At 60.9% G+C, this 22246-nt stretch overlaps 1 protein-coding gene across 1 annotated transcript in view; it reads right to left on the bottom strand.

Annotated features, from left to right (window-relative positions):
- Nucleotides 1–20426, bottom strand: part of LOC140474606 (membrane-associated phosphatidylinositol transfer protein 1-like) — a gene marked incomplete at its 3' end in the record, with an annotated part of 32078 nt that extends 11652 nt beyond the window's left edge. The window contains exons 1-2 of the mRNA XM_072567718.1: nt 20292–20426; nt 665–781 (exon numbers count right to left, since the gene is read on the bottom strand). Coding sequence (XP_072423819.1) covers nt 665–781; nt 20292–20426 — 252 coding nt within the window. The remainder of the gene's footprint in view (nt 1–664; nt 782–20291) is intronic.
- Between the last annotated feature and the right edge of the window lie 1820 nt (nt 20427–22246).

Genomic DNA, 22246 nt, shown 5'->3' on the forward strand with positions numbered 1-22246 from the left:
GTGTGTCTGGGTGTGTGTCTGGGTGGGAGTCTGGGTGTGTGTCTGGGTGTGTGTCTGGGTGTGTGAGTGTGTGTCTGGGTGTGTGTCTGGGTGTGTGTGTGTGTCTGGGTGTGTGAGTGTGTCTGGGTGTGTGAGTGTGTGTCTGGGTGTGTGAGTGAGTGTGTGTGAGTGTGAGTGTGTCTGGGTGTGTGAGTGTGTGTCTGGGTGTGTGAGTGAGTGTGTGTCTGGGTGTGTGAGTGAGTGTGTGTCTGGGTGTGTGTCTGGGTGTGTGAGTGTGTGTGTGTGTGTGTCTGGGTGTGTGAGTGAGTGTGTGTCTGGGTGTGTGTCTGGGTGTGTGAGTGAGTGTGTGTCTGGGTGTGTGTCTGGGTGTGTGAGTGAGTGTGTGTCTGGGTGTGTGTCTGGGTGTGTGTCTGGGTGTGTGTCTGAGTGTGTGTCTGGGTGTGTGTCTGGGTGTGTGAGTGAGTGTGTGTCTGGGTGTGTGTCTGGGTGTGTGAGTGTGTCTGGGTGTGTGTCTGGGTGTGTGAGTGAGTGTGTGTCTGGGTGTGTGAGTGTGTCTGGGTGTGTGTCTGGGTGTGTGTCTGGGTGTGTGAGTGAGTGTCTGGGTGTGTGTCTGGGTGTGTGTCTGGGTGTGTGTCTGGGTGTGCGAGGAGGGGTCCTGCCCTACCTGCTCTCCGGTCAGGGTGACCACATCCAGGGGCCCGTAGGCAAATCTCCCGACCAATACCTGGGGGGCACCGACAGACACCACCAGATCACAGGCTCGGTGATTGGCTGCGACATTCTGTAGGTCACAAAGATAACAGGAAACCTCATTACCCACACTCCCCAATCCCAGCACATCCCCGTTCACTCCCCACACTCCCCAATCCCAGCACATCCCCGTTCACCCCCACACTCCCCAATCCCAGCACATCCCCGTTCACCCCCACACTCCCCAATCCCAGCAAATCCCCGTTCACCCCCACACTCCCCAATCCCAGCACATCCCCGTTCACTCCCACACTCCCCAATCCCAGCACATCCCCGTTCACCCCCACACTCCCCAATCCCAGCACATCCCCGTTCACCCCCACACTCCCCAATCCCAGCACATCCCCGTTCACCCCCACACTCCCCAATCCCAGCACATCCCCGTTCACCCCCACACTCCCCAATCCCAGCACATCCCCGTTCACTCCCACACTCCCCAATCCCAGCACATCCCCGTTCACCCCCACACTCCCCAATCCCAGCACATCCCCGTTCACCCCCACACTCCCCAATCCCAGCACATCCCCATTCACCCCCACTCTCCCCAATCCCAGCACATCCCCGTTCACCCCCACACTCCCCAATCCCAGCACATCCCCGTTCATCCCCACACTCCCCAATCCCAGCACATCCCCGTTCACCCCCACACTCCCCAATCCCAGCACATCCCCATTCACCCCCACACTCCCCAATCCCAGCACATCCCCGTTCACCCCCACACTCCCCAATCCCAGCACATCCCCGTTCACCCCCACACTCCCCAATCCCAGCACATCCCCGTTCACCCCCACACTCCCCAATCCCAGCACATCCCCGTTCACCCCCACTCTCCCCAATCCCAGCACATCCCCGTTCACCCCCACACTCCCCAATCCCAGCACATCCCCGTTCACCCCCACACTCCCCAATCCCAGCACATCCCCGTTCACCCCCACACTCCCCAATCCCAGCACATCCCCGTTCACCCCCACACTCCCCAATCCCAGCACATCCCCGTTCACTCCCCACACTCCCCAATCCCAGCACATCCCCGTTCACTCCCCACACTCCCCAATCCCAGCACATCCCCGTTCACTCCCACACTCCCCAATCCCAGCACATCCCCGTTCACCCCCACACTCCCCAATCCCAGCACATCCCCGTTCACCCCCACTCTCCCCAATCCCAGCACATCCCCGTTCACCCCCACTCTCCCCAATCCCAGCACATCCCCGTTCACCCCCACACTCCCCAATCCCAGCACATCCCCGTTCACCCCCACACTCCCCAATCCCAGCACATCCCCGTTCACCCCCACACTCCCCAATCCCAGCACATCCCCGTTCACCCCCACTCTCCCCAATCCCAGCACATCCCCGTTCACCCCCACACTCCCCAATCCCAGCACATCCCCGTTCACTCCCACACTCCCCAATCCCAGCACATCCCCGTTCACCCCCACACTCCCCAATCCCAGCACATCCCCGTTCACCCCCACTCTCCCCAATCCCAGCACATCCCCGTTCACCCCCACTCTCCCCAATCCCAGCACATCCCCGTTCACTCCCACACTCCCCAATCCCAACACATCCCCGTTCACCCCCACACTCCCCAATCCCAGCACATCCCCGTTCACCCCCACACTCCCCAATCCCAGCACATCCCCGTTCACCCCCACACTCCCCAATCCCAGCACATCCCCGTTCACTCCCACACTCCCCAATCCCAACACATCCCCGTTCACCCCCACACTCCCCAATCCCAGCACATCCCCGTTCACCCCCACACTCCCCAATCCCAGCACATCCCCGTTCACCCCCACACTCCCCAATCCCAGCACATCCCCGTTCACCCCCACACTCCCCAATCCCAGCACATCCCCGTTCACCCCCACACTCCCCAATCCCAGCACATCCCCGTTCACTCCCCACACTCCCCAATCCCAGCACATCCCCGTTCACTCCCACACTCCCCAATCCCAGCAGATCCCCGTTCACCCCCACTCTCCCCAATCCCAGCACATCCCCGTTCACTCCCACACTCCCCAATCCCAGCACATCCCCGTTCACCCCCACACTCCCCAATCCCAGCACATCCCCGTTCACCCCCACACTCCCCAATCCCAGCACATCCCCGTTCACCCCCACACTCCCCAATCCCAACACATCCCCGTTCACCCCCACACTCCCCAATCCCAACACATCCCCGTTCACCCCCACACTCCCCAATCCCAGCACATCCCCGTTCATCCCCACACTCCCCAATCCCAACACATCCCCGTTCACCCCCACACTCCCCAATCCCAACACATCCCCGTTCACCCCCACACTCCCCAATCCCAGCACATCCCCGTTCACCCCCACACTCCCCAATCCCAGCACATCCCCGTTCACCCCCACACTCCCCAATCCCAGCAAATCCCCGTTCACCCCCACACTCCCCAATCCCAACACATCCCCGTTCACCCCCACACTCCCCAATCCCAACACATCCCCGTTCACCCCCACACTCCCCAATCCCAACACATCCCCGTTCACCCCCACACTCCCCAATCCCAGCACATCCACGTTCACTCCCACACTCCCCAATCCCAGCACATCCCCGTTCACTCCCACACTCACCAATCCCAGCACATCCCCGTTCACTCCCACACTCCCCAATCCCAACACATCCCCGTTCACCCCCACACTCCCCAATCCCAACACATCCCCGTTCACCCCCACACTCCCCAATCCCAACACATCCCCGTTCGCCCCCACACTCCCCAATCCCAGCACATCCCCGTTCATCCCCACTCTCCCCAATCCCAGCACATCCCCGTTCATCCCCACACTCCCCAATCCCAACACATTCCCTTTCACTCCCCACTCTCCCCAATCCCAACACATTCCCGTTCACTCCCACTCTCCCCAATCCCAACCCATTCCCGTTCACTCCCACTCTCCCCAATCCCAACACATTCCCGTTCATTCCCACTCTCCCCAATCCCAACACTTTCCCGTTCACTCCCACACTCCCCAATCCCAGCACATCCCCGTTCACCCCCACACTCCCCAATCCCAGCACATCCCCGTTCACCCCCACACTCCCCAATCCCAGCACATCCCCGTTCACCCCCACTCTCCCCAATCCCAGCACATCCCCGTTCACTCCCCACACTCCCCAATCCCAGCACATCCCCGTTCACCCCCACACTCCCCAATCCCAGCACATCCCCGTTCACTCCCCACACTCCCCAATCCCAACACATCCCCGTTCACCCCCACACTCCCCAATCCCAGCACATCCCCGTTCATCCCCACTCTCCCCAATCCCAGCACATCCCCGTTCACCCCCACACTCCCCAATCCCAGCACATCCCCGTTCACCCCCACTCTCCCCAATCCCAGCACATCCCCGTTCACCCCCACACTCCCCAATCCCAGCACATCCCCGTTCACCCCCACACTCCCCAATCCCAGCACATCCCCGTTCATCCCCACTCTCCCCGATCCCACACATTCCCATTCACTCCCCACTCTCCCCGATCCCAAAACATTTCCGTTCATTCCCCACACTCCCCAATCCCAGCACATCCCCGTTCACCCCCACACTCCCCAATCCCAACACATCCCCGTTCACTCCCACACTCCCCAATCCCAGCAAATCCCCGTTCACTCCCACACTCCCCAATCCCAGCACATCCCCGTTCATCCCCACACTCCCCAATCCCAGCACATCCCCATTCACCCCCACACTCCCCAATCCCAACACATCCCCGTTCACCCCCACACTCCCCAATTCCAGCACATCCCCGTTCACCCCCACACTCCCCAATCCCAGCACATCCCCGTTCACCCCCACACTCCCCAATCCCAACACATCCCCGTTCACCCCCACACTCCCCAATCCCAGCACATCCCCGTTCATCCCCACAATCCACAATCCCAGCACATCCCCGTTCACCCCCACACTCCCCAATCCCAGCACATCCCCGTTCACTCCCCACACTCCCCAATCCCAACACTTTCCCGTTCACCCCCACACTCCCCAATCCCAGCACATCCCCGTTCACTCCCACACTCCCCAATCCCAGCACATCCCCGTTCACCCCCACACTCCCCAATCCCAACACATCCCCGTTCACCCCCACACTCCCCAATCCCAGCACATCCCCGTTCACCCCCACACTCCCCAATCCCAACACATCCCCGTTCACCCCCACACTCCCCAATCCCAACACATCCCCGTTCACCCCCACACTCCCCAATCCCAACACATCCCCGTTCACCCCCACACTCCCCAATCCCAGCACATCCCCGTTCATCCCCACTCTCCCCAATCCCAACACATCCCCGTTCACCCCCACACTCCCCAATCCCAGCACATCCCCGTTCACCCCCACTCTCCCCAATCCCAGCACATCCCCGTTCACCCCCACTCTCCCCAATCCCAGCACATCCCCGTTCACTCCCCACACTCCCCAATCCCAGCACATCCCCGTTCACCCCCACTCTCCCCAATCCCAGCACATCCCCGTTCACCCCCACACTCCCCAATCCCAACACATCCCCGTTCACCCCCACACTCCCCAATCCCAGCACATCCCCATTCACCCCCACACTCCCCAAACCCAGCACATCCCCGTTCACACCCACTCTCCCCAATCCCAACCCATTCCGTTCATTCCCACTCTCCCCAATCCCAACACATTCCCGTTCATTCCCACTCTCCCCAATCCCAACACATTCCCGTTCACTCCCACACTCCCCAATCCCAACACATTCCCGTTCACTCCCACTCTCCCCAATCCCAACACATCCCATTCATTCCCACTCTCCCCAATCCCAACACATTCCCGTTCACTCCCACTCTCCCCAATCCCAACACATCCCATTCATTCCCACTCTCCCCAATCCCATCACATTCCCGTTCACTCCCACTCCCCACAATCCCAACACATCCCCGTTCACCCCCACACTCCCCAATCCCAGCACATCCCCGTTCATCCCCAGAATCCCCAATCCCAGCACATCCCCGTTCACCCCCACAGTCCCCAATCCCAGCACATCCCCGTTCACCCCCACACTCCCCAATCCCAGCACATCCCCGTTCACCCCCACACTCCCCAATCCCCGTTCACCCCCACTCTCCCCAATCCCAGCACATCCCCGTTCACCCCCACACTCCCCAATCCCAGCACATCCCCGTTCACCCCCACACTCCCCAATCCCAGCACATCCCCGTTCACCCCCACACTCCCCAATCCCAGCACATCCCCGTTCACCCCCACACTCCCCAATCCCAGCACATCCCCGTTCACTCCCACACTCCCCAATCCCAACACATCCCCGTTCACCCCCACACTCCCCAATCCCAGCACATCCCCGTTCACTCCCACACTCCCCAATCCCAGCACATCCCCGTTCACCCCCACTCTCCCCAATCCCAGCACATCCCCGTTCACCCCCACTCGCCCCAATCCCAACACATCCCCGTTCACCCCCACACTCCCCAATCCCAGCACATCCCCGTTCACCCCCACACTCCCCAATCCCAGCACATCCCCGTTCACCCCCACACTCCCCAATCCCAGCACATCCCCGTTCACCCCCACACTCCCCAATCCCAACACATCCCCGTTCATCCCCACACTCCCCAATCCCAGCACATCCCCGTTCACCCCCACACTCCCCAATCCCAGCACATCCCCGTTCACCCCCACACTCCCCAATCCCAGCACATCCCCGTTCACCCCCACACTCCCCAATCCCAGCACATCCCCGTTCACTCCCACACTCCCCAATCCCAACACATCCCCGTTCACCCCCACACTCCCCAATCCCAGCACATCCCCGTTCACTCCCACACTCCCCAATCCCAGCACATCCCCGTTCACCCCCACTCTCCCCAATCCCAGCACATCCCCGTTCACCCCCACTCGCCCCAATCCCAACACATCCCCGTTCACCCCCACACTCCCCAATCCCAGCACATCCCCGTTCACCCCCACACTCCCCAATCCCAGCACATCCCCGTTCACCCCCACACTCCCCAATCCCAGCACATCCCCGTTCACCCCCACACTCCCCAATCCCAACACATCCCCGTTCATCCCCACACTCCCCAATCCCAGCACATCCCCGTTCACCCCCACACTCCCCAATCCCAGCACATCCCCGTTCACCCCCACACTCCCCAATCCCAGCACATCCCCGTTCACCCCCACTCGCCCCAATCCCAGCACATTCCCGTTCACCCCCACACTCCCCAATCCCAGCACATTCCCATTCACTCCCACTCTCCCCAATCCCACACATTCCCATTCACTCCCACTCTCCCCAATCCCACACATCCCCGTTCATTCCCCACTCTCCCCAATCCCAACCCATTCCCGTTCACTCCCACTCTCCCCATTCCCAACACATTCCCGTTCATTCCCACTCTCCCCAATCCCAACACTTTCCCGTTCACTCCCACACTCCCCAATCCCAACACATTCCCGTTCACTCCCACTCTCCCCAATCCCATCACATTCCCGTTCACCCCCACTCTCCCCAATCCCAACACATTCCCGTTCACCCCCACTCTCCCCAATCCCAACACATTCCCGTTCACACCCACTCTCCCCAATCCTAACACATTCCCGTTCACTCCCACACTCCCCAATCCCAACCCATTCCCGTTCACCCCCACTCTCCCCAATCCCAACCCATTCCGTTCATTCCCACTCTCCCCAATCCCAACACATTCCCGTTCATTCCCACTCTCCCCAATCCCAACACATTCCCGTTCACTCCCACACTCCCCAATCCCAACACATTCCCGTTCACTCCCACTCTCCCCAATCCCAACACATCCCATTCGTTCCCACTCTCCCCAATCCCATCACATTCCCGTTCACTCCCACTCTCCCCAATACCAACACATTCCCATTCATTCCCACTCTCCCCAATCCCATCACATTCCCGTTCACTCCCACTCTCCCCAATACCAACACATTCCCATTCATTCCCACTCTCCCCAATCCCAACACTTTCCTGTTCATTCCCACTCCCCTCAATCCCAACACATTCCCATTCATTCCCACTCTCCCCAATCCCAACACATTCCCGTTCACTCCCACTCTCCCCAATCCCAACACATCCCATTCATTCCCACTCTCCCCAATCCCATCACATTCCCGTTCACTCCCACTCCCCACAATCCCAACACATTCCCATTCATTCCCACTCTCCCCAATCCCAACACTTTCCTGTTCATTCCCACTCTCCCCAATACCAACACATTCCCATTCATTCCCACTCTCCCCAATCCCAACACTTTCCTGTTCATTCCCAGACTCCCCAATCCCAACACATTTCCGTTCACTCCACTCTCCGCAATCCCAACACATTCCCGTTCATTCCCACTCTCCCCAATCCCAACACATTCCCGTTCATTCCCACACTCCCCAATCCCAACACATTTCCGTTCACTCCCACTCTCCGCAATCCCAACACATTCCCGTTCATTCCCACTCTCCCCAATCCCAACACATTCCCGTTCACTCCCACTCTCCCCAATCTAAACACATTCCCGTTCATTCCCACACTCCCCAATCCCAACACATTCCCGTTCATTCCCACACTCCCCAATCCCAACACATTCCCGTTCACTCCCAATCTCCCCAATCCCAACACATTGCCGTTCATTCCCACTCTCCGCAATCCCAACACATTCCCATTCATTCTCACTCTCCCCAATTCCATCACATTCCCGTTCACCCTCACTCTCCCCAATCCCAACACATTCCCGTTCATTCCCACACTCCCCAATCCCAACACATTCCCGTTCACTCTCAATCTCCCCAATCCCTACACATTCCCGTTCATTCCCACTCTCCCCAATCCCAACCCATTCCCATTCATTCCCACTCTCCCCAATCCCAACACATTCCCGTTCGCTCCCACTTTCCCCAATCCAACCCATTCCCATTCATTCCCACTCTCCCCAATCCCAACACATTCCCGTTCACTCCCACTCTCCCCAATCCCAACACCTTCCCGTTCACTCCCACTTTCCCCAATCCCAACACATTTCCGTTCATTCCCACTCTCCCCAATCCCAACCCATTCCCGTTCATTCCCACTCTCCCCAATCCCACACATTCCTGTTCACTTCCACACTCCCCAATCCCAACACATTCCCGTTCACTCCCAATCTCCGCAATCCCAACACATTCCTGTTCATTCCCACTCTCCCCAATCCCAACACATTTCCGTTCACTCCCACTCTCCGCAATCCCAACACATTCCCGTTCATTCTCACTCTCCCCAATCCCATCACATTCCCGTTCACCCTCACTCTCCCCAATCCCAACACATTCCCGTTCATTCCCACACTCCCCAATCCCAACACATTCCCGTTCACTCCCAATCTCCCCAATCCCAACACATTCCCGTTCATTCCCACTCTCCCCAATCCCAACACTTTCCCGTTCATTCCCACTATCCCCAATCCCAACACATTCCTGTTCACTCCCACTCTCCCCAATCCCAACACATTCCCATTTTTTCCCACTCTCCCCAAGCCCAACACATTTCCGTTCACTCCCACTCTCCACAATCCCAACACATTCCCATTCATTCCCACTCTCCCCAAACCCAACACTTTCCTGTTCATTCCCACTCTCCCAAATCCCAACACATTCACGTTCACTCCTTCACTCCCCAATCCCAACACATTCACGTTCACTCCCATTCTCCCCAATCCCAATACATTCCCGTTCACTCCCACACTCCCCAATCCCAACACTTTCCTGTTCATTCCCACTCTCCGCAATCCCAACACTTTCCCGTTGATTCCCGTCTCCCCAATCCCAACACATTTCCGTTCATTCCCACTCTCCCCAATCCCAACACATTCCCATTCACTCCCACTTTCCCCAATCCTAACACATTTCCGTTCACTCCCACTTTCCCAAATCCCAACACATTCCCGTTCATTCCCACTCTCCGCAATCCCAACACTTTCCCGTTGATTCCCGTCTCCCCAATCCCAACACATTTCCGTTCATTCCCACTCTTCCCAATCCCAACACATTCCCATTCACTCCCACTTTCCCCAATCCTAACACATTTCCGTTCATTCCCACTCTCCCCAATCCCAACCTATTCCCGTTCATTCCCACTCTCCCCAATCCCACACATTCCTGTTCACTCCCACACTCCCCAATCCCAACATATTTCCGTTCACTCCCACTCTCCGCAATCCCAACGCATTCCCGTTCATTCCCACTCTCCCCAATCCCAACATATTCCCATTTTTTCCACTCTCCCCAATCCCAACACATTCCCGTTCACTCCCACTCTCCACAATCCCAACGCATTCCCGTTCATTCCCACTCTCCCCAATCCCAACATATTCCCATTTTTTCCACTCTCCCCAATCCCAACATATTCCCGTTCACTCCCACTCTCCCCAATCCCAACACATTCCCATTTTTTCCACTCTCCCCAATCCCAACACATTCCCGTTCACCCCCACTCTCCCCAATCCCAACACATTCCCGTTCACTCCCACTTTCCCCAATCCCAACACTTTCCCATTCATTCCCACTCTCCCCAATCCCAACACATTCCCGTTCACTCCCACTTTCCCCAATCCCAACACTTTCCCATTCATTCCCACTCTCCCCAATCCCAACACATTCCCGTTCACTCCCACTCTCCCCAATCCCAACACATCCCATTCATTCCCACTCTCCCCAATCCCAACACATTTCCGTTCACTCCCACTCTCCGCAATCCCAACACATTCCCGTTCATTCTCACTCTCCCCAATCCCATCACATTCCCGTTCACCCTCACTCTCCCCAATCCCAACACATTCCCGTTCATTCCCACACTCCCCAATCCCAACACATTCCCGTTCACTCCCAATCTCCCCAATCCCAACACATTCCCGTTCATTCCCACTCTCCCCAATCCCAACCCATTCCCATTCATTCCCACTCTCCCCAATCCCAACACATTCCCGTTCGCTCCCACTTTCCCCAATCCAACCCATTCCCATTCATTCCCACTCTCCCCAATCCCAACACATTCCCGTTCACTCCCACTCTCCCCAATCCCAACACATTTCCGTTCATTCCCACTCTCCCCAATCCCAACCCATTCCCATTCATTCCCACTCTCCCCAATCCCAACACATTCCCGTTCACTCCCACTTTCCCCAATCCCAACACATTCCCATTCATTTCCACTCTCCGCAATCCCAACACTTTCCCGTTGATTCCCGTCTCCCTAATCCCAACACATTTCCGTTCATTCCCACTCTCCCCAATCCCAACACATTCCCATTCACTCCCACTTTCCCCATTCCTAACACATTTCCGTTCACTCCCACTTTCCCAAATCCCAACACATTCCCGTTCATTCCCACTCTCCGCAATCCCAACACTTTCCCGTTGATTCCCGTCTCCCCAATCCCAACACATTTCCTTTCATTCCCACTCTCCCCAATCCCAACACATTCCCATTCACTCCCACTTTCCCCAATCCTAACACATTTCTGTTCATTCCCACTCTCCCCAATACCAACCTATTCCCGTTCTTTCCCACTCTCCCCAATCCCAACATATTCCCGTTCACTCCCACTCTCCCCAATCCCAACACATTCCCATTTTTTCCCACTCTCCCCAATCCCAACACATTCCCATTCATTCCCACTCTCCCCAATCCCAACATATTCCCGTTCATTCCCACTCTCCCCAATCCCCAAAAAAACATGTTCATTCCCACTCTCCCCAATCCCGACACATTCCCGTTCACTCCCACTTTCCCCAATCCCAACACATTCCCGTTCATTCCCACTCTCCGCAATCCCAACACTTTCCCGTTCATTCCCGTCTCCCCAATCCCAACACATTCCCGTTCATTCCCACTCACCCCAATCCCAACACATTCCTGTTCATTCCCACACTCCACAATCCCAACCCATTCCCGTTCACTCCCACTCTCCACAATTCCAACCCATTCCCGTACACTCTCACTCTCCACAATCCTAACACATTCCCGTTCACTCCCACTTTCCCCAATCCCAACCCATTCCCGTTCACTTCCCACGCTCCCCAATCCCAACACATTCCCATTCACTCCCACTCTCCCCAATCCCAATCCATTCCCGTTGACTCCCACTCTCCCCAATCCCAACCCATTCCTGTTGACTCCCACACTCCCCAATCCCAAAACACTCCGTTTCACTCCCACTTTCCCCAATCCCAACCCATTCCCGTTCACTCCCACTCTCCATAATCCCAACCCTGGGTGATCCCTGTCCCTGGGTGATCCCTGTCCCTGGGTGATCCGTGTCCCTGGGAGATCCGTGTCCCTGGGAGATCCGTGTCCCTGGGAGATCCCTGTCCCTGGGTGATCCGTGTCCCTGGGTGATCCGTGTCCCTGGGAGATCCGTGTCCCTGGGAGATCCGTGTCCCTGGGAGATCCGTGTCCCTGGGTGATCCGTGTCCCTGGGTGATCCGTGTCCCTGGGTGATCCGTGACCCTGGGTGATCCGTGTCCCTGTGAGATCCGTGTCCCTGGGTGATCCGTGTCCCTGGGTGATCCGTGTCCCTGGGTGATCCGTGACCCTGGGTGATCCGTGTCCCTGTGAGATCCGTGTCCCTGGGAGATCCGTGTCCCTGGGTGATCCCTGTCCCTGGGTGATCCGTGTCCCTGGGTGATCCGTGTCCCCGGGTGATCCGTGTCCCTGGGTGATCCGTGTCCCTGGGTGATCCGTGACCCTGGGTGATCCGTGTCCCTGGGTGATCCGTGTCCCTGGGTGATCCGTGACCCTGGGTGATCCGTGTCCCTGTGAGATCCGTGTCCCTGGGAGATCCGTGTCTCTGGGTGATCCGTGTCTCTGGGTGATCCGTGTCCCTGGGTGATCCGTGTCTCTGGGTGATCCGTGTCCCTGAGAGATCCGTGACCCTGGGAGATCCGTGACCCTGGGAGATCCCTGTCCCTGGGTGATCCGTGTCCCTGGGTGATCCGTGTCCCTGGGTGATCCGTGAACCTGGGAGATCCGTGTCCCTGGGAGATCCGTGTCCCTGGGAGATCCGTGTCTCTGGGTGATCCGTGTCCCTGAGAGATCCGTGTCCCTGGGTGATCCGTGTCCCTGGGTGATCCGTGTCCCTGGGTGATCCGTGACCCTGGGTGATCCGTGTCCCTGTGAGATCCGTGTCCCTGTGAGATCCGTGTCCCTGGGAGATCCGTGTCCCTGGGAGATCCGTGTCCCTGGGTGATCCGTGTCTCTGGGTGATCCCTGTCCCTGGGAGATCCGTGTCCCTGGGAGATCCGTGTCCCTGGGAGATCCGTGTCCCCGGGTGATCCGTGTCCCTGGGTGATCCCTGTCCCACGGTGATCCGTGTCCCTGGGTGATCCGTGTCCCTGGGTGATCCGTGTCCCTGGGAGATCCGTGTCCCTGGGTGATCCGTGTCCCCGGGAGATCCGTGTCCCCGGGTGATCCCTGTCCCCGGGAGATCCGTGACCCTGGGTGATCCGTGTCTCTGGGAGATCCGTGACCCTGGGAGATCCGTGTCCCTGGGTGATCCGTGTCTCTGGGTGATCCGTGTCACTGGGTGATCCGTGTCCCTGGGTGATCCGTGTCCCTGGGTGATCCGTGTCCCTGGGTGATCCGTGACACTGGGTGATCCGTGACCCTGGGAGATCCGTGACCCTGGGAGATCCGTGAACCTGGGAGATCCGTGAACCTGGGAGATCCGTGTCCCTGGGAGATCCGTGTCCCTGGGTGATCCGTGTCTCTGGGTGATCCGTGTCCCTGAGAGATCCGTGTCCCTGGGTGATCCGTGTCCCTGGGTGATCCGTGTCCCTGGGTGATCCGTGACCCTGGGTGATCCGTGTCCCTGGGAGATCCGTGTCCCTGGGTGATCCGTGTCATTGGGAGATCCGTGTCCCTGGGTGATCCGTGACCCTGGGAGATCCGTGACCCTGGGAGATCCGTGACCCTGGGAGATCCGTGACCCTGGGAGATCCGTGTCCCTGGGTGATCCGTGTCATTGGGAGATCCGTGTCCCTGGGTGATCCGTGACCCTGGGTGATCCGTGTCCCTGGGTGATCCGTGTCCCTGAGAGATCCGTGAACCTGGGAGATCCGTGTCCCTGGGAGATCCGTGTCCCTGAGAGATCCGTGAACCTGGGAGATCCGTGTCCCTGGGAGATCCGTGTCCCTGGGTGATCCGTGTCTCTGGGTGATCCGTGTCCCTGAGAGATCCGTGTCCCTCGGTGATCCGTGTCCCTGTGAGATCCGTGTCCCTGTGAGATCCGTGTCCCTGGGTGATCCCTGTCCCTGGGTGATCCGTGTCATTGGGAGATCCGTGTCCCTGAGTGATCCGTGACCCTGGGAGATCCGTGTCCCTGGGAGATCCGTGTCCCTGGGAGATCCCTGTCCCTGGGTGATCCGTGTCCCTGGGAGATCCGTGAACCTGGGTGATCCGTGTCCCTGGGAGATCCGTGTCCCTGGGAGATCCGTGTCCCTGGGAGATCCGTGTCCCCGGGTGATCCGTGTCCCCGGGTGATCCGTGTCTCTGGGTGATCCGTGTCCCCGGGTGATCCGTGTCCCCGGGTGATCCGTGTCCCCGGGAGATCCGTGTCCCCGGGAGATCCGTGTCCCCGGGAGATCCGTGTCCCTGGGAGATCCGTGTCCCTGGGAGATCCGTGTCCCTGGGTGATCCGTGTCCCCGGGAGATCCGTGTCCCTGGGAGATCCGTGTCCCTGGGTGATCCGTGTCCCTGGGTGATCCGTGTCCCCGGGAGATCCGTGTCCCTGGGAGTCCCTGGAGATCCGTGTCCCCGGGAGATCCGTGTCCCTGGGAGATCCGTGTCCCTGGGTGATCCGTGTCCCTGGGTGATCCGTGTCCCCGGGAGATCCGTGTCCCTGGGAGATCCGTGTCCCTGGGTGATCCGTGTCCCTGGGAGATCCGTGTCCCTGGGAGATCCCTGGGAGAATTGAGGCTGTGACCCTGAGAGACCCATGACAGGGCTGACCGGACACATCCTGACCCTGGGGGTCAGGACCTTTGCCCCCACTGCGTCCTGTCACATGTCACCCCCAATGGTGGGGGCTCAGGGATTAAGGTGGTCTCTCCAACTGCCTGCAGGAACTCTGACCAGCAGCCTGCCCGCGAGGTGCACCCCCCCTCCCCCATCCTCTAGGCCTGCCCCCCCCTTCCCCACCCTCTAGACCTGCCCCCCCCATCCTTAGACCTGCCCCCCCCTCCCCCATCCTCTAGACCTGCCCCCCCTCCCCCATCCTCTAGACCTGCCCCCCCCATCCTTAGACCTGCCCCCCCCCCCCCATCCTCTAAACCTGCCCCCCCATCCTCTAGACCTTCCCCCCCTCCCCCATCCTCTAGACCTGCCCCCCCTCCCCATCCTCTATACCTGCCCCCCCCTCCCCCATCCTCTAGACCTGCCCCCCCATCCTCTAGACCTGCCCCCCCCTCCCCCATCCTCTAGACCTGCCCCCCCTCCCCATCCTCTAGACCTGCCCCCCCCTCCCCATCCTCTAGACCTGCCCCCCCTCCCCCATCCTCTAGACTTCCCCCCCCTCCCCCATCCTTAGACCTGCCCCCCTCATCCTCTAGACCTGCCCCCCTCCCCATCCTCTAGACCTGCCCCCCCCATCCTCTAGACCTGCCCCCCCCTCCCCATCCTCTAGACCTGCCCCCCCTCCCCCATCCTCTAGACCTGCCCCCCCCTCCCCCATCCTCTAGACCTGCCCCCCTCCCCCATCCTCTAGACCTGCCCCCCCCCATCCTCTAGACCTGCCCCCCCCCATCCTCTAGACCTGCCCCCCCCTCCCCATCCTCTAGACCTGCCCCCCCCTCCCCATCCTCTAGACCTGCCCCCCCATCCTCTAGACCTGCCCCCCCCCTCCCCATCCTCTAGACCTGCCCCCCCATCCTCTAGATCTGCCCCCTCTCCCCATCCTCTAGACCTGCCCCCCCTCCCCATCCTCTAGACCTGCCCCCCCCTTCCCCCCTCCTCTAGACCTGCCCCCCCCTCCCCATCCTCTAGACCTGCCCCCCCCCTCCCCATCCTCTAGACCTGCCCCCCCCCTCCCCATCCTTTAGACCTGCCCACCCCTCCCCCATCCTCTAGACCTGCCCCCCCATCCTCTAGACCTGCCCCCCCCATCCTCTAGACCTGCCCCCCCTCCCCCATCCTCTAGACCTGCCACCCCCATCCTTAGACCTGCCCCCCCCTCCCCATCCTCTAGACCTGCCCCCCCCCATCCTCTAGACCTGCCCCCCCATCCTCTAGACCTTCCCCCCCCCCCATCCTCTAGACCTGCCCCCCCATCCTCTAGACCTGCCCCCCCATCCTCTAGACCTGCCCCCCCATCCTCTAGACCTGCCCCCCCCATCCTCTAGACCTTCCCCCCCTCCCCATCCTCTAGACCTGCCCCTCCCCCATCCTTAGACCTGCCCCCCCTCCCCCATCCTCTAGACCTGCCCCCCCCTCCCCCATCCTCTAGACCTGCCCCCCCCCATCCTCTAGACCTGCCCCCCCTCCCCATCCTCTAGACCTGCCCCCCTCCCCATCCTCTAGACCTGCCCCCCCTCCCCATCCTCTAGACCTGCCCCCCCCTCCCCCATCCTCTAGACCTGCCCCCCCTCCCCATCCTCTAGACCTGCCCCCCCCTCCCCCATCCTCTAGACCTGCCCCCCTCTCCCCCATCCTCTAGACCTTCCCCCCCTCCCCATCCTCTAGACCTGCCCCCCCCTCCCCATCCTCTAGACCTGCCCCCCCCCATCCTCTAGACCTTCCCCCCCTCCCCATCCTCTAGACCTGCCCCCCCCATCCTCTAGACCTGCCCCCCCATCCTCTAGACCTGCCCCCCCCTCCCCATCCTCTAGACCTGCCTGCCCCCCATCCTCTAGACCTGCCCCCCCCTCCCACATCCTCTAGACCTGCCCCCCCCATCCTCTAGACCTGCCCCCCCTCCCCATCCTCTAGACCTGCCCCCCCCATCCTTAGACCTGCCCCCCCATCCTCTAGACCTGCCCCCCCCTCCCCCATCCTCTAGACCTGCCCCCCCCATCCTCTAGACCTGCCCCCCCATCCTCTAGACCTTCCCCCCCTCCCCATCCTCTAGACCTATCCCCCCCATCCTCTAGACCTGCCCCCCCCATCCTCTAGACCTGCCCCCCCCATCCTCTAGACCTGCCCCCCCCTCCCCATCCTCTAGACCTGCCCCCCCCATCCTCTAGACCTGCCCCCCCCATCCTCTAGACCTGCCCCCCCCTCCCCCATCCTCTAGACCTATCCCCCCCATCCTCTAGACCTGCCCCCCCCATCCTCTAGACCTGCCCCCCCCTCCCCATCCTCTAGACCTGCCCCCCCCATCCTCTAGACCTGCCCCCCCCATCCTCTAGACCTGCCCCCCCCTCCCCATCCTCTAGACCTATCCCCCCCATCCTCTAGACCTGCCCCCCCCATCCTCTAGACCTGCCCCCCCCTCCCCATCCTCTAGACCTGCACCCCCCATCCTCTAGACCTGCCACCCCCATCCTCTAGACCTGCCCCCCCCTCCCCCATCCTCTAGACCTGGCCCCCTCCCCCATCCTCTAGACCTGCCCCCCCTCCCCATCCTCTAGACCTGCCCCCCCCATCCTCTAGACCTGCCCCCCCTCCCCATCCTCTAGACCTGCCCCCCCCCCATCCTCTAGACCTGCCCCCCCCTCCCCATCCTCTAGACCTGCCCCCCCCATCCTCTAGACCTGCCCCCCCTCCCCATCCTCTAGACCTGCCCCCCCATCCTCTAGACCTGCCCCCCCCATCCTCTAGACCTTCCCCCCCTCCCCATCCTCTAGACCTGCCCCCCCCTCCCCCATCCTCTAGACCTGCCCCCCCATCCTCTAGACCTGCCCCCCCATCCTCTAGACCTTCCCCCCCTCCCCATCCTCTAGACCTGCCCCCCCCATCCTCTAGACCTGCCCCCCCATCCTCTAGACCTGCCCCCCCCATCCTCTAGACCTGCCCCCCCCTCCCCCATCCTTAGACCTGCCCCTCCCCCATCCTTAGACCTGCCCCCCCCTCCCCCATCCTCTAGACCTGCCCCCCCCTCCCCCATCCTCTAGACCTGCCCCCCCCCATCCTCTAGACCTTCCCCCCCCCATCCTCTAGACCTTCCCCCCCTCCCCATCCTCTAGACCTGCCCCCCCCTCCCCATCCTCTAGACCTGCCCCCCCCTCCCCATCCTCTAGACCTGCCCCCCCTCCCCATCCTCTAGACCTGCCCCCCTCCCCCATCCTCTAGACCTGCCCCCCCTCCCCCGTCCTCTAGACCTGCCCCCCCCTCCCCATCCTCTAGACCTGCCCCCCCCTCCCCCATCCGCTAGACCTGCCCCCCCCTCCCCCATCCTCTAGACCTGCCCCCCCCATCCTCTAGACCTGCCCCCCCCCCCATCCTCTAGACCTGCCCCTCCCCCATCCTCTAGACCTTCCCCCCCCTCCCCCATCCTCTAGACCTGCCCCCCCCCTCCCCCATCCTCTAGACCTGCCCCCCCTCCCCATCCTCTAGACCTGCCCCCCCTCCCCCATCCTCTAGACCTGCCCCCCCTCCCCATCCTCTAGACCTGCCCCCCCTCCCCCATCCTCTAGACCTGCCCCCCCCATCCTCTAGACCTTCCCCCCCCCATCCTCTAGACCTTCCCCCCCTCCCCATCCTCTAGACCTGCCCCCCCCTCCCCATCCTCTAGACCTGCCCCCCCCTCCCCATCCTCTAGACCTGCCCCCCCTCCCCATCCTCTAGACCTGCCCCCCTCCCCCATCCTCTAGACCTGCCCCCCCTCCCCCGTCCTCTAGACCTGCCCCCCCCCTCCCCATCCTCTAGACCTGCCCCCCCCTCCCCCATCCGCTAGACCTGCCCCCCCCTCCCCCATCCTCTAGACCTGCCCCCCCCATCCTCTAGACCTGCCCCCCCCCCCCATCCTCTAGACCTGCCCCTCCCCCATCCTCTAGACCTTCCCCCCCCTCCCCCATCCTCTAGACCTGCCCCCCCCTCCCCCATCCTCTAGACCTGCCCCCCCTCCCCATCCTCTAGACCTGCCCCCCCTCCCCCATCCTCTAGACCTGCCCCCCCTCCCCATCCTCTAGACCTGCCCCCCCTCCCCCATCCTCTAGACCTGCCCCCCCCCTCCCCATCCTCTAGACCTGCCCCCCCCCCATCCTCTAGACCTGCCCCCCCTCCCCATCCTCTAGACCTGCCCCCCCCATCCTCTAGACCTGCCCCCCCTCCCCCATCCTCTAGACCTGCCCCCCCCCATCCTCTAGACCTGCCCCCCCCTCCCCCATCCTCTAGACCTGCACCCCCCCCCATCCTCTAGACCTGCCCCCCCATCCTCTAGACCTGCCCCCCCCCTCCCCCATCCTCTAGACCTGCCCCCCTCCCCCATCCTCTAGACCTTCCCCCCCTCCCCCATCCTCTAGACCTGCCCCCCCCTCCCCCATCCTCTAGACCTGCCCCCCCCTCCCCCATCCTCTAGACCTGCCCCCCCTCCCCCATCCTCTAGACCTGCCCCCCCCCATCCTCTAGACCTGCCCCCCCCTCCCCATCCTCTAGACCTGCCCCCCCCTCCCCATCCTCTAGACCTGCCCCCCCATCCTCTAGACCTGCCCCCCCCATCCTCTAGACCTGCCCCCCCTCCCCATCCTCTAGACCTGCCCCCCCCTCCCCATCCTCTAGACCTGCCCCCCCATCCTCTAGACCTGCCCCCCCCATCCTCTAGACCTTCCCCCCCCTCCCCCATCCTCCAGACCTGCCCCCCCCTCCCCATCCTCTAGACCTGCCCCCCCATCCTCTAGACCTGCCCCCCCCCCCATCCTCTAGACCTGCCCCCCCCTCCCCATCCTCTAGACCTGCCCCCCCCTCCCCATCCTCTAGACCTGCCCCCCCATCCTCTAGACCTGCCCCCCCATCCTCTAGACCTTCCCCCGCCCTCCCCCATCCTTAGACCTGCCCCCCCTCCCCCATCCTCTAGACCTGCACCCCCCCCCCCCTTCCTCTAGACCTGCCCCCCCTCCCCCATCCTCTAGACCTGCCTCCCCCATCCTCTAGACCTGCCCCCCCCCTCCCCATCCTCTAGACCTGCCCCCCCCCTCCCCATCCTCTAGACCTGCCCCCCCCCATCCTCTAGACCTGCCCCCCCCTCCCCATCCTCTAGACCTGCCCCCCCCATCCTCTAGACCTGCCCCCCCCCTCCCCATCCTCTAGACCTGCCCCCCCATCCTCTAGACCTGCCCCCCCCATCCTCTAGACCTTCCCCCCCCTCCCCCATCCTCTAGACCTGCCCCCCCCCTCCCCCATCCTCTAGACCTGCTCCCCCCCTCCCCCATCCTCTAGACCTGCACCCCCCCCCATCCTCTAGACCTGCCCCCCCCGTCCTCTAGACCTGCGCCCCCCTCCCCATCCTCTAGACCTGCCCCCCCCCTCCCCCATCCTCTAGACCTGCCCCCCCATCCTCTAGACCTGCCCCCCCCCCCCCATCCTTAGACCTGCCCCCCCCCCGTGCGAGTTTCTCACCCGGATTTTGACTTGTGTCCGTCTGCGAAGCCACTTGCCCTGGGGCAGAGGGGGGGAATAGTCTGAGATCTCCAAGTCGCTGCCTTCCAACTCCACCTTCTGCTGCTTCATCACCTGGTCGGGGGAGGAGCTCATCGTCAAACACAGAGGCCATTCGGCCCTCCCCCCCTCCCTCCCCCAAGGATCTTCCATCCCCCTGAGTTAACCTGCCCCTGCTAACCCCCTCCGGTCCCCCTGGTTTAGACCGACCCAGGGTGCACTGGTCATGTTGTCCCTCGGTAAGGTGAGGTCACCCTCGTCTTCACCACTGGTCACCACTTTAACAGGAGGGATGTGGGGGCTTCGGAGAGAGGGGGGGGGGGGCACAAAGGATTTACCAGGATGCTGCCGGGATTAGAGGGGGATGGTCTCTCAGGAGAGGCTGGAAGAACTCAGGCTGGTCTCGGTGGAGCGGAGGAGGCCGAGGGGAGACTCGGTCGAAGATGATACAACGCTGAGACGCAGAGATGGGGTTGATGGTGAGAACCCTTCTCCCCAGAGTTAAAACGTCGAATATTAGGGGGACGTGCATTTACAGGGAGGGGGGGGGGGCAAAGTTCAAAGGGGAGGTGAGGGGCAGGTTTATTACACAGAGAGGGGTAGGAGTGTGGAACGCACAGCCAGGGGGTGGGGGGGGGAGGCAGGTACTATGGGGGGGGGGGGGGGGTTTAAGGGGCTTTTAGATAAACACATGAATATTTAAGGAATGGAGGGATTCAGACCAAGGGCAGGGAGAAGGGGTGACTGTAATTTGGTGTCGTGTTCGGTACAGCAACATGGGCCGAATGGCCTGTTGCAGTGATTCCAAACTGTGTGGAAACAGGCCCTTCAGCTCAAAAGGTCCACACAGACCCTTCGAAGACTAACCCACCCAAATCCATTTCCCTCTGACTAATGCACCTGACACTATGGGACAATTCCCCACGGCCAATCCCACCCTAACCTGCACATCCCTGGGACACTATGGGACAATGTCCCATGGCCAATCCACCCTAACCTGCACATCCCTGGACACTATGGGACAATTTCCCATGGCCAATCCCACCCTAACCTGCACATCCCTGGGACACTATGGGACAATTTCCCATGGCCAATCCCACCCTAACCTGCACATCCCTGGGACACTATGGGACAATGTCCCATGGCCAATCCACCCTAACCTACACATCCCTGGGCACTATGGGACAATTTCCCATGGCCAATCCCACCCTAACCTGCACATCCCTGAGCACTATGGGACAATTTCCCATGGTCAATCCCACCCTAACCTGCACATCCCGGGACACTATGGGACAATTTCCCATGGCCAATCCCACCCTAACCTGCACATCCCTGGACACTATGGGACAATTTCCCATGGCCAATCCCACCCTAACCTGCACATCCCTGGGCACTATGGGACAATTTCCCATGGCCAATCCCACCCTAACCTGCACATCCCTGGGCACTATGGGACAATTTCCCATGGCCAATCCCACCCTGACCTGCCCATCCCTGGGCACTATGGGACAATTTCCCATGGCCAATCCCATGGGAGTAAACTGGAGCACCCGGGGGAAACCCACGCAGACACGGGGAGAGTGTGCAAACTCCACACAGACAGTTGCCTGAGGAGGGAATTGAACCTGGGTCCCTGGTGCTAACCACTGTGCCACCGTGCCACAGCCCAGTGCTGTATTGTTCCATGTTCTACCCAGTGACTGGGCTGAGGAAACATTTCTGTATTTGTGATGTGGGACAGGGTCGATGGAGCCAAGGATTTTCTCCTTCCAAAGCATTTTACCTTCTGCTCATTAGAAGCATTGTTGACACAGCAAACGGCCCCAGAACTGAGGAAAGACCAATCAGTGCCCAGTTAGGACGGGGTGCGGGGGCTGGGAATAAGGTCAGCAACAAGGAGCTGATCATGTCGAAGT

Source organism: Chiloscyllium punctatum, unplaced genomic scaffold (assembly GCF_047496795.1).
Source record: "Chiloscyllium punctatum isolate Juve2018m unplaced genomic scaffold, sChiPun1.3 scaffold_1100, whole genome shotgun sequence".
NCBI classification, from domain to species: Eukaryota; Metazoa; Chordata; class Chondrichthyes; order Orectolobiformes; family Hemiscylliidae; genus Chiloscyllium; species Chiloscyllium punctatum.